This window comes from Sceloporus undulatus, unplaced genomic scaffold (genome assembly GCF_019175285.1).
Source record: "Sceloporus undulatus isolate JIND9_A2432 ecotype Alabama unplaced genomic scaffold, SceUnd_v1.1 scaffold_19, whole genome shotgun sequence".
NCBI classification, from domain to species: Eukaryota; Metazoa; Chordata; class Lepidosauria; order Squamata; family Phrynosomatidae; genus Sceloporus; species Sceloporus undulatus.
In genome coordinates, this window is record NW_024802941.1 from 118,062 (window position 1) to 133,818 (window position 15,757).

General features: G+C 40.4%; 1 protein-coding gene across 1 annotated transcript in view; it reads right to left on the reverse strand.

The window, feature by feature from the left end:
• The window catches only part of LOC121917458 (NADP-dependent malic enzyme-like), a gene marked incomplete at its 3' end in the record, with an annotated part of 127,408 nt that extends 112,239 nt beyond the window's left edge, over positions 1-15,169 (reverse strand). The window contains exon 1 of the mRNA XM_042443439.1: positions 14,911-15,169. Within this exon, the coding sequence (XP_042299373.1) occupies positions 14,911-15,057 (147 nt within the window). The remainder of the gene's footprint in view (positions 1-14,910) is intronic.
• Positions 15,170-15,757: the final 588 nt, after the last annotated feature.

The following is a 15,757-nucleotide window of genomic DNA, read 5'->3' on the forward strand; positions in this document are numbered from 1 at the left end:
CAATTTCAGGGGAGGGATTAAGTCAGAGGGAAGGCAGAGGGCAGAACATGCCTCCCCTCTCGCATAGAGCTTTTTTTCTCTCTCTATTTTTTGGGAATTTTTATTTTTGACAGACTATGTGAATAGTTCTACAGGTTGATACATTCTGTGTCTGCTGTGCTACATTTCTCTTTCTGCTTGCTGCCGACATGGCACCTCACTTTGCAAGAGGATTTAAAAAAAATTATTTTTGTGTGTAATATCTGAATACTATAATGCAAATGTTACAAATGTTTCCCTTTCAATTTGGCAAATTGATACAATATGTGAATGCCTTTGCTACATAGGTAAAGGCATTCTGGGGTCGCAGCCAGAGGGAGGAAAGCAAAGCAAGAGGATGCAGAGATTGCATTCTGGGTGAGGAATTATTATTATTATTATTATTATTATTATGACGGTAAGAGGATGGCATGAGAGGGAGGCAAGGGCTTCGGAAGTAGCATTGGGCTGGAAAGGAAGGGAAAGCTAGAGGCTGGAAGGCTGCAGAAACCCATGACTTTGGGGGAGTCACACTCTCTCAGCCTCAGGGGAAAGGCAATGGCAAATCTCCTCGGAACCAATCTTGCCAAGAAAAACTCAGGATGGGCTCCTTTTAGGGTTGCCATAATCTGTAATGACCCAAATACACAGAACACACACATACATCTGTTTTTAAATTTGACAAGTTGACAGATTATGCATACACTGCTGCCAGTTTGTTTTTTTTAAAGGTGGGGGAAAGCACCCATTCGGTTGGTCAATGGCTGTAGGATACGTCACCTCTGATGAAAGCAGAAGTGAATTTGATTGACAACAGAAGAGTCTCCATTTTAAACCGGTACTGCAAATGTGAACTTCAGAGGGGTAAATTGCCCCGATTGAGGTAAAGGGTAGTACGAACTTTCCAGGCAGATTCGATCTGGGGGCAACCGGATCTGCTCAATTCTATGCAGGGCAAATGGGCGAGTGGGAATGGGGCCTTTGTTAAGCATTATTCCTAAATCCCTAAATATAACGGAGAATTCACTGTAAATTGCAAGTGAAACCAAGTTTATTTCTGTCCTGACCAAAACCATGGTTAAACATGTTTTTCCTCACCATTCTATCTTCTCAGCTTTCTACATGGGTTATTCAAATAGGCATTTGTGACATCTCCTTGCACATGCTTTTTGAGTCAATCTGAATTACAGTGTTCCCGTGCATTCTGAGTTATGAATAGGGCTAAAGCAAGAAACCATTTCTAGCAAACCATGACTGTGCATGAAGTCAGCACCGGGCCACAACAAGATTTTATTATTATTATTTGTCTCCATCCCATTTTCTGCTGCGTTTGGAAGTATTGTAAACCCTTCTACAGTACTTAACAGATTCAGCACACAGCAATTAGAGGAAGATCAGGGCAAACATGAACTCCTTTTCCAACGTTTTAAAATTAGAGCAGAGATTAACAGACAAATAAGGAACTAACAGAGTATTTCAATCGTGCAGCATTTCTAATTTGGGACAAGGATACTAATTGGATATGTCATTTGTTCTTTGAGATCAGATTAAAACCTTACTTAACAGCATTGTCTCAGTACACCATCTTGTACTAGGACACAAAGTACTGAACAGATATCAAAAGCATCACCAAAAGTTCAACCTCTTACCCAGTAGATCAAACCTTTACATATGTAAGAAGTATATTTTGTTTTATTGGCCAGGCACAAACACCTTTTGAAATTCCTTTAAATTGGCTTATAAAGGCTACAACATAAAGTTGGGTCTAGAAATCTGAAGCTGAATGATGCAGAGTTTTAAGATGTATTTGTAGTATTTGCAATATGATGAACCCCACTGATGGAATGGGTTTTTCAGCAGTCCTGCATAAAAGTCAACACTGCAGAGTGTTGTTCAAAAATGGCATGAAAAAATGTTACTGCCACCTTCCTTTCAAGTGCACATACTATTCTCTGAATTGATTTTAAAGACCTTGGATCCCATCCTGGAAAGAAAGGTGGGGTATAAATCAATCAATCAATCAATCTTACTCCTTTCATCAAAAGATGCAAATCATCATCTCTTTCTGTTTTGTTCTCCTTGAAGGAAACAGTCTAGTTCAATTTGAACAGAAAAATCAGAAAAATAAATTTTCCACTTTCCTGCCCTAGGTCTAGAGGTCTGGATGTGAATTCATTTGTCTCAAAATGAGTGCTTAAATTATGGAAGCTAATACTGCTTGAGAACCATGAGTGAAATTCCACCTTAGCAATAAACACTTTAAATGGTTGTGGTTCATAATATTCTCTCAGTTTCTGATCTGTATCTGTAAAACAGGAATAGGGCTGCTGCTATGACGAACAAAACAGTCAAATGAGACCTACAAATCAAAAATAATAATGCTGCTTCTAGGCTTGCTCCTACTATGCATTACAAGTTAGTAAAATTTAACAAACACACAATGGCTTTCATAGGTAGAAAGAAGTGGAATGTGGGAGTATTCAAAATGACACAAAATTAGATGAGTTGGGGTTACTGTCTGCTAGTTTTGAGAACAACACTAAATATGAAATAATCCTTCTTTGTTCTCATTTGTTTATTGATAGAATTTAAAACAATATTACCAGGGTGGACAGGAATGTGTTCATGTGACTGCAGGCTGACCTACATTTCAGATGGCTGCATCTCAAAACAGCTTTCAGGCTCCTGAAGTTCAGGCTCCTGACGTGACTCTATTCTTTCTATAATTTTGATACAGCTCTTAGCTGTCACTTAGGTGCTCACTACTGTAAATTATCCCTCCTCTCATTGTTGAGAGGCTGTATTCAAACTGCTATGGTAGAAGGCAGTAGGAAAAGAGGAAGACCACATTACAGGTGGATAGACTGAATGAAAAATCCACAGCCCTGAGTTTGCAAGAGCTGAGCAGGACTGTTGATAACAGAGTGACTTGGAGGTCTCCCATTCATGGGGACACTGCAAGACGAGGTTGACCAGATGGCAGTAAACCAGAAATCTTCAGATAAGCTTATTAAGATCAGAGGGCCTATTGGCATGATCCTACTGCCCCATTCCTTCAGTGAAGGAGTACATGCCAACGGCAAAAGGCTACTCACTAAAAGATTCTCTGACCTCTGGGCCTGGCCTTCAGTCTCAGGGCCTGGGTTCTCTTTTTCAGTTCTCAGGGTCAGAGTACTGCCTTGAATAGTGTGTGTTTAGATACTTTTTACTTGGTGTTTTGTTTTATTTTCTGAATTATACACTCTGTGTAACTGTAGCTGATATTTCATGCTTAATGACATCATCAGGGGCTGCCCTTTGTTACATTAAACATTTTAACCTTTCCACTGCCTTCCTATGTGTGGGATCACAAGGGATCTTCCCTAGGTGTCAGATTTTGGACATGAAATCTCAGGCATGTGGTTACTCTAATACTCCTATTCAGACAGTAGATGATGCTGGGGAAAACTGAGGACAGTCAAGTCATGGAGTTATTATCTTGCTTGATGAATATTTCTGTGGAAACGAAAATACTTTTTGTGACCTTGAGTTGGCCTAGTAATTTTATTGACATTATTTTGTATTTATAACTACCTTTGCTTTTCATATCGCCTAATTAGAAGTTGAGAAAAAACCACACATTTTTAATCATTAGTCCCTTTAAGAAGTAATTTGATATATACATTTTCTCTCATTTCAATGGCAGAAGCACCCAGAATTTCAGTTTTGTTACCTACCAGATAGTAAAAAGCAGAAGACCAAAACAAACAAACAAACAAATAAAAACTCAACAATCAAAACCCTGCTTGAGCCATTTCACAGATCAATTATTCATATTATTCTCTTCTTCCAAAAAGCTCAAAGTGTTATACATCCTCAGTGTTGTTACTAGACAATAATTATCCAGAGATTGGGCAATGAGTTTTATGGCACAAAAGGGATTTGGAAGTGGGCTGTCCCAGTTTCAGTCCCACATTTTAGCGATTAAGCCACATTAGAACAGGAAGACTACATCTGACAATAAATCCATGACACACAGGGAACTAACTGGGTCCCATTTTGGGAGAAAGATGGGATAAAAATAAAATTAAATAAATAAATAAATAAATAACTGAAAAGTCAACAAAATATTAATGGATTTTTCATGTTAAACAGCTGAACATCTAGTTTATTTCTTTACACGCTGTAATATATACGTATTTGCAAGAGGTTGACATCCTCTTTATTAGAAACCTATACAACTTAAATTTTGTTATTAACTGCCTTTGAGTCGCCCCTAATTCATGGCCATCCTGTGGATGAGGCATCTCCAAGCCCGCCCGCCCCAGTCTTCAACTGCTCTGCTTAGGTCCTTAAATTCAGGCCCCTAACTGAGTCTATCCATCTGGCATGTGGTCTTCATCTCTTTCTGTGGCCTTCCATTTCCCCCAGCATTATTGTCTTTTCTAATGAGTCATGTCTTCTCATGTGTGGGCAAGGGACAAGAACCTCAGTTTCATCTCCTTGGCTTCCAGGGAAAGTTCAAGCATGATGTGTTTAAGAACCCATTTGTCTTTTTAGCCATCCATGGTGTCCTTAGCACTCTCGTCCAGCATCACATCTCAAATGTGTTGATTTTCTTCCTATCAGCTTTCTTCATTGTTCAGCTCTCACTCTGTATATGATGAATAGAAATACCATGGCTTGTATGATTCTATCTGTCATGCTCAGCTGGATATCTTTACACTTTAGGATCTTTTCTAGTTCTTTCATAGCTGCCCTCCCTATTCTTAATCTTCTTCTGATTTCCTGACTGCAGTCACTGTTTTTATCAGTGTTTGATCCGAGATATGTCAGCTCTTTAACTATTTCAATTTTCTCATTATCCATGATGAACTTGTGTGGGTCCTCCACAGTCATTATTTTTGTTTGTTTGTTTTATATTTATCAGTAAGCCTGCCTTTGTACTTTCTTCTTTTACCTCCTTTAGTAATTGCTCCAAGTTTATGATGTTTTCCTATAGTAGTATGGTATCATCCGCATATCTTACAACTGTTGACCTTCCTTCCTCCTGTCTTCACTCCTAGTTCTGAATCTAACCTTGTTCTTCTTATATTTTCTATGTATAAGTTGAGTGAACAGGGTGACAGAATGCAGCCTTGCCTGGCCCCTTTGCCAGTTGTTTCTTCATATTCTGTTCTAAGTGTCCTCTTGTCCTAACTACAGTTTCCTTATCAGGACTATCAAATGTATGCTCCATAGCTTTTCATGATTTATGTAGTCAAAAGCTTTGCTACAGTCTATAAAGCAAATGCTGATTTTCTTTTAAAATTTCTTGGTTCACCCATTAACCTTCGAATGTTTGCAACGTGGTCCCTAGTGCATCTTCATTTTCTGAACCCTGCTTGTCCCACTGGGATTTCTGTCTCCATATATGATTGGAATCTGTGCTCCAGAAATCTGAGTGTGATTTTATTGGCATGGGAAAATAATGCCATAGTCCTATAGTTGCTGCAGTCCTTTAATTCTCCTTTTTGTGGATTGGGATGTACATTGATTGTTACAAATCTGTTGGCCACTGTTTTGTTTTCCATATATGTTGGCATAGTTTGGTTCTCATTAGAGTTGATTCTGTCTGTGTGGATTGTAGAAATTCTACTGTAATATCATCTGTTTCTGGTGATTTATTCTTCCCAATATCTGTTATTGCAGCTACCCCCCCCCCCCCACACACACACTCTTCAGGATTGGGGTTCATCTTTGTATGGTTCTCCCTTACATGTGTCATTGATTCCCCTCCCCTTTCATATAGCTCTTCTGTGCATTTCTTCCATTGTCTTTTTATTTCTTCTTGACCTTGTAGTACTGAAATAAAATTGAATGATACAATCAACAGGATACAGACATTTTTACTGTTGCTTTTTGGCTGAAGCTAAACTTTTAAATCTTGTTACTTCATGTCAGGTCACAAAGTGCCAGGATTTCTCATTGCTTTTCTCTTGGACCTTTCTTTGAAAACATACTGCTACAATGAACATCCACATGAAAAAAATAAACATTGTCAACCTATTCAGAAATGGCATTGCACTTATTTTTGACTATAAGCCACTTTCATCTACACTAAAGAGCACTAGAAGACTGACAAATTGATATTTTATAAAATAAACATTTCTAATTAGATTAAACTATTCTAATTCACTTATTTATATACCACCATCAATGTGCATGGCACTTCACAGGATCAAAAAAATAAAAGAGACAATGTCAGAGGGTGGAGGAGGGGGAACAGTCGGGTTGGGGTCCCGCCCTGAACAAAGACACTCTAAAGGACCCAGAGGGAGCCTTGGACCAGGAAGAGGTCCCGGTCGGTGATGAACCAGCTGCGCCGAGGGCAGGGGCAGAGGGCGGGGCGGAGGCCCAGGATAGAAAAGGGGAAGGAGGAGAGGAGAAAGGGGAGGAGGAGAGAGGAGCGTCGGGATTTGTGTGGCGGCCGGAGGATACAGGATACGAAGGAGAGATAGAGGCTAGGGTGAGTGAGGCTTTAGCCGCCGAGTTTAACTGGCTACAATTTAGGGGCCCCAGGTTTGGCCCAGGAAGGCGGCTGGAGGGACGTCCCTTGCCCGAGAGGTGTTGGCCTGCTCACCCTACTGGGAACGACCCTGAGCCCTATCAAGTTCGGCCAGTGTTACACCCGGGGCCCAGGTTGTTGTGGGATATTCGGGGAAGGTGCTGGCCCGTGGGAAGGAGAGGTTCTCCCACTCCACGACAAGAAGCCACAGCGGACGGAGAGGACGGCGGCACCGAAGAGATTTAGGCCACGTGGCCTTACCCGGACTTTGGGTGTGTTTGGAGGACTTTCAGTTTCTAATTCAAAGGCTTGGTGAGGAGAACCAGCCCAAGTTTGATGTTCAGTTGATTCCCCATTATTAAAAGTTACTTGCAGCATACTTTCTGTTTCGCCTGTGAATCATGGAACCCATGGGCCCACCTCCTCCCCCTCTCGATGGGACTCGGGGCCCGGCAACAGACAATTAGCCTTTAAATGTATGCATTCCAATTTTTTAAAGGAAGGAGTAATACAGATATAAAAACGGTTCAATACAAACTGTAAAACAAGCTATCAAAACACAAATGTAAAAGCCAATGGAATGCAACACAATTTTTTGTACTTGTTTCTTTTTTTAAACATATCCCGCCTTTCCACTATCAAAGGGTTCTAAAAATTGGTAGGAAACATTTGCTCAAAATAATTGGCTTTCAATATTTTTAATTCTTTGGGAAATTTCAGAAGGCTTTATATGCTCTACAGGATTGCTCTGATTTTAACATGTTCCAGGTGCCTGCTTGCCTTGCATGGACTGACAGAATGGGTTGGATTGGGAGATTTAAAGAGTCACACTGTTGGAATAGATTCAATTGCTCTCAAGTCCCATCCCCTTTAGCAATATAAAAATCAACCGTGCTGACAGTAGGTGATTTTAATCGGCCAGTCATAATAAAATTTAGAAAAATGTTAGGACTGAGGAAGCAGGCAAATAAAAAATCCAAAAAAGTCCCTCACACATAAGCAGAATTCTTAAGAAAGAGGCAAAAAGGAACCAGGATAATCTGGCTCCTGGCAGCATTGCTTGGGTCCTGTAGTGGCAAGCAGGCTGTGCAGTCATCATGGTCTCAGACAGCTCCTTCCCACCCGTCTGCTCTTGACCCCTTGATACAGAAATAGCAATACAGACCTATCTTAGTGTGATGTTGTAAAATACTAAATAGAGGATTATAATTTTAAGAATGTAGTCCATGACAATACTGGCCAATGGTAAGGGAACAAAAATTCACTTGTACAATCATCATTAAGTGTCATCATATGACACACAGCATGTAAACAAACATCACCATGTGGGGCTGGAAAGCTGTCATGAACAGCTTTGGAAAGAGTACAGTCCTATCCAGACCAGCACCAGATTATGGCAGCTAGAAGGAGCACCTTTACCCTCTGTTGGTTGCCACTTTGCAGTGGCAGCATAACAAAACAGTGAACGCCGTCAGAAAGGCCACAGCTACTGGCAGTTCTTAGAAAAGGAAAATCAAGCATATTTCAGGTGGTTCAACTCTCTGCTTGTAACTAAGACTTTTATGAAGAAGGACAGAAATCAGTATTAGTGCAGTGTAGGTCAGTTTTAGGCTGCATGCATAATGCAGAAATAATCCAGGTTGACACCACTTTAACTGCCATGGCTCAATGCAATGGAATCCTGGGAACTGTAGTTTTGTGAGACATTTAGCCTTCTCTGCCAGAGACTTCTGGTGCCACAACAAACTACAGTACCCAGAATTCAATAGCATTAAGCCGCAGCAGTTAAAATGGTGTCAAGATGGATTATTTCTGCAGTGTGGATGCAGCCTTAGTTCAAGTGGGGGAAATTATTTAATAAGGTTATTAAAATTATTTAAGATATTCAAACAGATGTATATCCCAAAGATTACGGTACCCATAAGTCTAAAGAGTCACTCAATATCAGAACATATGCAACCGTACTTATTAAAACACATGCTGGGAATATGAAGTCGAAGGCTTTCTTGGCTGGCATCCATAGTTTTTTGTAGGTTTTTCGGGCTATGTGGTCATGCTCTAGAAGAGTTTCTTCCTGACGTTTCACCAGCATCTGTGGCTGGCATCTTCAGAGAAAGTCAGATGCTGGCGAAACGTTAGGAAGGAACTCTTCTAGAGCATGACCACATAGCCTGAAAAACCTACAAAAAACTATGCTGGGAATATTTAGGTATACTAATTAACAATTTGTAAGCCGCTCTGATAGCCTTTTGGCTGAAGAACAGGGTATAAATTATTATTATTATTATTATTATTATTATTATTATTATTATTATTACAGCTCACAGCTGTAGTAGAGAAAACAAAAGCAGGCTAAACTAACAATTGAAACAAAGGACTAAAGCTGTATTTCAAAGTGAAATACTGTATATATTTTTACTACATTCAGAAAAATGGCTGAGAGACTATGTGGTAATATGGCTGTTTGTTGGGGTGGGTATTTTTCTTCCCTTCACACATTCATTAGAAGAAATTAAAATACATAGACTATCCCATATCATAACTGTTTTCTTTGTGGTATTTCTCTCCAAAGAAGGATGAGCATTGTCAACCAATTTTCAACACACACAGAAAATATGTAGCATATATATTACCACTCCCAAGAAAAACAGAAGCAACAGTACCAGTCTAACAATATTTTATTAAATGGGTACAACTCTGATTTCTTATTAATGTCACAGTGAGAACTTACTGATGGTCAGACTTCTGACATGTCTGAAGAAATGCTTAGTGAATACATGTAAAGTTAGGTTACCAAATAGTTATTTTGCAAAGAAGTTAAGGAGATTAGGTCCCACTCTAAAATAGTTGAGTTTACATGTTGACAATCTGTCTAGACCTGGGATTTTTTTTTAAAAAGTCTTGGCCACACTTCCCCTTCAAGTTCAACCACGGCCTGAAAAGTTACCTTTAGGTGAATGTAAATTCACACAAGTGACATCTTAAAATGTGTGCTACTAACAAAAGTAGCTGTCCTTCTGATTTTTCATGTGCACCCTCTATAATGTATGGGCACCTGAATCTTCCATCTTCTTTTTTAAAGGTTGGTGCAATCTTGAAGACAAAACCTAGAGAGTTAGATTACCTTCTCCTTATTCTCAACCTGCTATCAAGCATGATCAAAGAAAAACAGAACTTAGAAGAGGCAGCCCATTGATATATATTAAGATTTTAAGATTAAAAAGCAAGCAAATGATCTAGTCCTCAAATTCAGGTACAGATAATTTTATTAAGGACATGTATTAAGGACCTGAGTCTGCAAGACCTGAGCAGGGCTGTTGATGATAGGGTGACTGGGAGGTCTCTCATTCATAGGGTTGCCATAAGTTGAAATTGACTTAACAGCAGTTAACAACAGATATGCAATCAACTACTGTGTGGGGGAAATATCTAAAAGAGAGTTTCTAATCTCCTTGAAGATTAGGTACACACATTCACAAGTCCGTGTAATTCATATCTCTATTGGAAAGCTTGGGATTTTCATGGGTGGATGGATGGATGATAACTTCCACAATTTCCCCAGCCAACTCTTATTTCTTGTTTGGGAAATGCATGCATCCACTGCTCCATCTTTATTAGGTGTTATTATGGTCAATCTGCACTGAATTGCCTGTTTGTACTCTCACTGGTTAATATTTATGCTGGCTCCAGATATTATAGCATACTGGGAAAAGTTGTTGTTCAGAATTCAACTATGGATTTACTTTGCCACCAGATTGGCACACATTAAAGCTTACTCTTTTTTTTACAAAAAGGACACAAATTACCAAAAAGCTCCTACTTTAGGAGCTACTGACTTTCCAGATGGAACAATCTTTCCAGATCCTCGATCCCTTTTTTGGGCTATATAATTCATAGGATTTTTGATGAGGGGACAGGGGATAAATTGGGCCAGTTAAACAGCTATAGGTTTGCAGAGTTGATATTCAGTCCATACGATAACTGTTCTCACAAAACTACATTAAACTACGACAGTCATCCCCCTTCTGATTTGCGGGGGATCCATTCCTGACCCCTCAAATTGGAAAAATTGCAAATATTGGAGCCCCATTGTTTTTAATGGCCATGCACTCCCATGGGCGCGTGAACATTTTGTCCCTCCTGGCTTCCCATCCACAGAAATTCAAAACCATGAATGGGAAGTCAGCGAATCTGGAGGAACAACTGTATAGTTTAGCAGCACAATGCCAGTTCCCCTCTAATAATGGAAAGACAGAAATGTGTTGGTTTAATAATATTTGTATTTATATCATAATAAACCCACTCCATATGGGAATTGTTATAATGGAATACAACCTTTACAAGGATTAACATGTGAAAATCAGTTAACAGGAGGAAGGGACATACCTTTACACTGGATATGTCATATGATATAAAAATGCCATATCATATAAAAACACTCATAAGTTAAAATAATAACTACTAAATGCTATCTTATCGGATTTCCAGTGCTTGTTCAGCAAAACGTCCTAAGATATCATATTACTACCTCCCACTTTCAAGAGGCTGCCAAAGTTCACGACAGTTTTAGAATCATTATCTCATTTCTTTCACTCTTATCATTGTCTACTGATGACTAGCCTTTTCAACTCAAAACAGTTTTAAGGCTTTATCACACAAACCACAGTTTTGGCATATTCATCAGGACTGCTGTTTGCATTCTTATTTACATGATACAGATCCAGAATGCACAAACTGTTCCCTCCAGATGTTGCTGAACTGCAAGTCCCATCTGCCACAGTCACCCTGCCCAATGGGAAGGAATGATAGGAGTTGCAGTCCAACAATTCTTGAGTCCAGCGACATCTGCAGTGCTGCACTTTGCCCACCCCAATCTAGACATGTATTCTTTCATTCCCTAACTAACAGAAGAGGCAAGTAAAATAAATCCTTATTTTAGATTAGGTGGGTGTCTAACAAAATTGAATTGCTTGTTGAAATTTTTTGAGATGTGTCAAACAATTTCTACAAATAAAAATAAAAGAAAATCTGCCCGGCTTTCTTCTACCCTGGCAAAGGAAATTTGCAGAAGTACAAGCAATTAGTTGGGTAAAGCCTAACTTGTTTAAACTATCTATCCTTTTAATTTCTTTTTAATTTTGAAATCATATGACATAACGCTTTTTAAAAGTGGATGTCGATTTCTGGGGAGACTTTCCTTAAAAGACATAGTGATCCCACTGGCCATCTTGTTACACACTTTTCAACTTCAGAAACTCTCTTTCATGGCTCAACTGATCTTCAAGGTATAAACACTACCAAACTGAAGTGCAAGATCATATACAAAAGAAAACTGTTATATCACTTATGTCTGTAGGAAAGCTGATGAAGATAAAAAAAATTCCCCAACAACCATTGATAGTTAAGGGATGGAAATGCTGAGAACTGATAGTTAACAATTTACAAAATTGTAATGAAAAGATGTGTACATGTATTTGTGAGAATATGGTTGTTCTTGCAAAGGTATTTCAGCCTAACAATGGATTTTTGAAAGATATTTGAAGAGGTATATTCTTCCTTTACTCAGCCTTCTGCAGCCCATGTGCTGCTACCTACCTTTTCTTAACTGTTGTTGTTGTTGTTGTTGTTGTTGTTGTTGTGTGACTTCAAACCTTTTTCAACTTATGACAACCCTAAGGTGACCGTATCATGGGTTTTTCTTGGCAAATTTTGGCAAGATTTATTCAGAGGAAGCTTGCCTCTGCCTTCTCTGAGGCTGAGAGTGCGTGACTTCCACTGAAGCTGAAAGAATGTGTGGATTTCCACCAACTGACCAGGGATTTGAACCCTGTCTCCAGAGTCATAGTCCAGTGCTCAAAGCACTGCATCACACTGGCTCTTCTAAAGTATTAATATCCTACATCAGATTGTTCTAAGTGTTTTATTAGTGTTAGATAACTCCAGCATAACAATGACACTGCTTTTTACTTCCTATATCTTTTATATACTGTAATCCTTTCTCTTTGTATTTTGTTCAGTTTGGAGCTTACCTTCCAAGTACTGTATGACTATTCATATCCAATAGGCTGATGAAACCAAGACCACTCTAAAGAAAGGCTGCTTGGAAGGGAAACAGATTATGGAAAAACAAGACTGCACTTTAAACAAACACCCCATTAAATACTCTGCTGTCTGCCCTGGCTCTGGGAAGACGGTGACACCACTTGATCACAGAGGATGCAATCACCAATCATACTGAAAAAATCAAATTGCTAGAAGCAAGTCACGTTGTGACCAGTGCCTCTAAGAGAGCAGGCTGGGTGGGTTCATGCAGGGTAAGTACTGCTCAAGATTGACACCTCTGTCCCGTCTGGGATTGCAAATTTCTGAACTGGCCCCTGTTCCCATCCCTTTGACTACAATTAGCTCTGCTACAACTAGCCCTGGATGCACTTATGCCAGGAAGAGCTTTGCCTGATAATTGCAGCATTATCAGATCTCTGCTAAACAGCCACAACAGCAGGCTGGACCAGCTGACTTGTGAGCATTTGGCAACCCTATTTATGTGTGTGTGTGTGTGTGTTTGTGTGTGTGTTTACATGTATGTATATGTGCATGTAGATGCCTGCATACGTATGCATGTGTGCATACAAACACACACACACACATATACATATATACATTATACACAGAGCCAAGGTGGTGTAGTGTTTTGAGCATTGGACTCTGATTTTGGAGAGCAGGGTTTGAATCCCTGCTCAGCCATGAAAACACATTGTGCAACCTTGGGCAATGCACAGTCTCTCAGCATCAGAGGATGGTAGTGTCAAACCCCCTCTGAAGAAACTTGACAAGAAAACCCTGTGATAGGGTGCACCTTAGGGTCACCATAAGTCAGAAATGATTTGAAGGCACACAACAACAACAGATATCACCATACAAACACACACATACATCATTCTGTGTTTCACATACATTTCCTCCTGCAATCTGTAAGTTTAAAGGGTAGAGAGAGAAGCTGTAAGATAAAAGAAGACACTTCTTCCAAATACGATCAACTTGGGACTCCCAGAGAAAGAAGAAACATGTGAGGCCTTTTTGGTTTGTGTGCAGATTTCATGTTGTTGTTGTTGTTGTTGTTGTTTTCCCCTCCCACCTTCCTCCCCAACAGCTGACAGCAAAGGAGAGCTGGGGCAGAGCCAAGTTGGAAAATGCCAACCGGCTCAGTTACAGAGAGAGAGACTGTGAGCATGGAACATGATTATTATTATTATTATTATTATTATTAAAAAGGAAAGGAAATTGTGTGGGAGAGGACCTCAGCATGAGGCAGATCCTCTTACACATCCACTCGCCTTGGAAAGCCATCCTAACTGAAGTGAATGAGGCATGGTGAGGGGTGTGTGTATCTGTGTGTATACATACATGTGTGTGAGTATATACATACATGTATATGTGTGTGTATGTCTGTGTATATGTATATGTGTATGTGCATGCATATCTATGTGTGTTTAGGTATGTATGTTGTTGTGTGCCTTTAAGTTGTTTCCAACTTATGGTGACCCTAAGGTGAACCAGAGGGGTTTTTGTGACCCTAAGGCAACCTTAAGGTGAACTAGAGGGGGGTTGCCACTGCCTTCCCCTGAGGCTGAGAGACTGTGACTTGCCCAAGGTCACCCAATGGGTTTTCATGGCTGAGCTCGGATTTGAACCCTGGTCACAGCCCAACACTCAAACCAGTATGCCACACTGGCTTGCATGTATTTATGTATGTGTGTGTGTGTGTGTGTGTGTGTGTGTGTATGCATATATGTATGTATATATATGTGTGTTTGTATATGTATGTATGTGTGTATATATAAGCATATGTATGTATGTGTGTACATATATGTTTGCATATGTGTATGTGTAAGCACATATGTGCATATATATGTCTGTATGTATATATATGTGTGTATATATGTATGTGTATGTGTGTACATTATGTTTATATATGTGTATGAATGTATGTATGTATATGTGTGTATATATATATATATATATGCATGCATGTATATATGTGTGTGTATTTATATGTGTATATGTGTATTTGTGTCTGTGTGTGTGTTCAGATTTGTGCATGTATGTATATGTTTATATGTGTGTGTGCATTTGTGTGTGTATATATATGTGTGTGTGTGCGTGTGCTTAGATTTGTGCATGTGTGTGTGTGTGTGTGTATATATATATATATATATATATATATATATATGCATGCTTGTCTGTCTGTCTGTCAACAGTATCTCCATGTCCATCCCGCCTTGGCTTCTTCCCTCAGGAGCCCCCTCTCTCGCCCTCCCTCCCCCCTGGCCCTCTCTCTCTTTCCTTTCCTGGGGCAGCAGGAGTACCTTGTTGAGGGCGGGGTATCGGAGGACGTCGTAGCCCCTCTTGGTGGTGAAGGCGGGGCTGCGAGGAGGAGGGCTGGCCTCCTTGCTCTGGAAGGGGCTCATGCGCTTCAGGGCCATGGAGGGGGAGGCAGCGGAGGCGCCTTCCATCGCGGACGGGGAAGGCAGGCAGGCAGGCAGTTGGTTGGTTGGTTGGCCGGCCGTTGAGACTGAGAGAGTCTTCCTCTTGTGGCCGTTGCACAGCCCTCTCCTCTTCTGACTGAGGAGGAGGAGGAAGGAAGGAAGGAAGGAAGGGCTGAGGAGGAGGAGGAGGAGGAGGAGGAGGAGGAGAAGCCGCCTCCCAGAAGGGGTCAGCGGGCCAAGGAGAGAGGGCCAGGAATGAGTCATCATCGTCCCACACAAAAGCACAAACACACACGGATACACAAAGCGTTTCTCCTCCTCAGTCAAGCACTACAGTACTGTCCCAACGAAACACTCATAGCGCCCCCTTATTTTACCACTGGCATCCTTCCTGAGTGAAGACTAGGGAGGGCTCCTAGTCCTGGCCCTTGTCAGGAGCAACACCTGTTGAAACCCCCTCAGCCCTTACAGGGGCCATGCTTTTTACCTCAGGTTTCCACTCTGGCCAGCCTAGTTTTCTTGGCAAGATTTCTTCAGAGGAGTGAAGTCAAAGGCTACAACAGAGCCATACACAGACTGACATGGAAATCACTCTTCCCTACCCAGGGTCACACTATATATATATATATATACACACATACACACACACATACATATACATACACATACACCCAACTCTCTTCCATGTCAGCATTCTCTGAAAATGCCAGCCACAGATGCTGGTGAA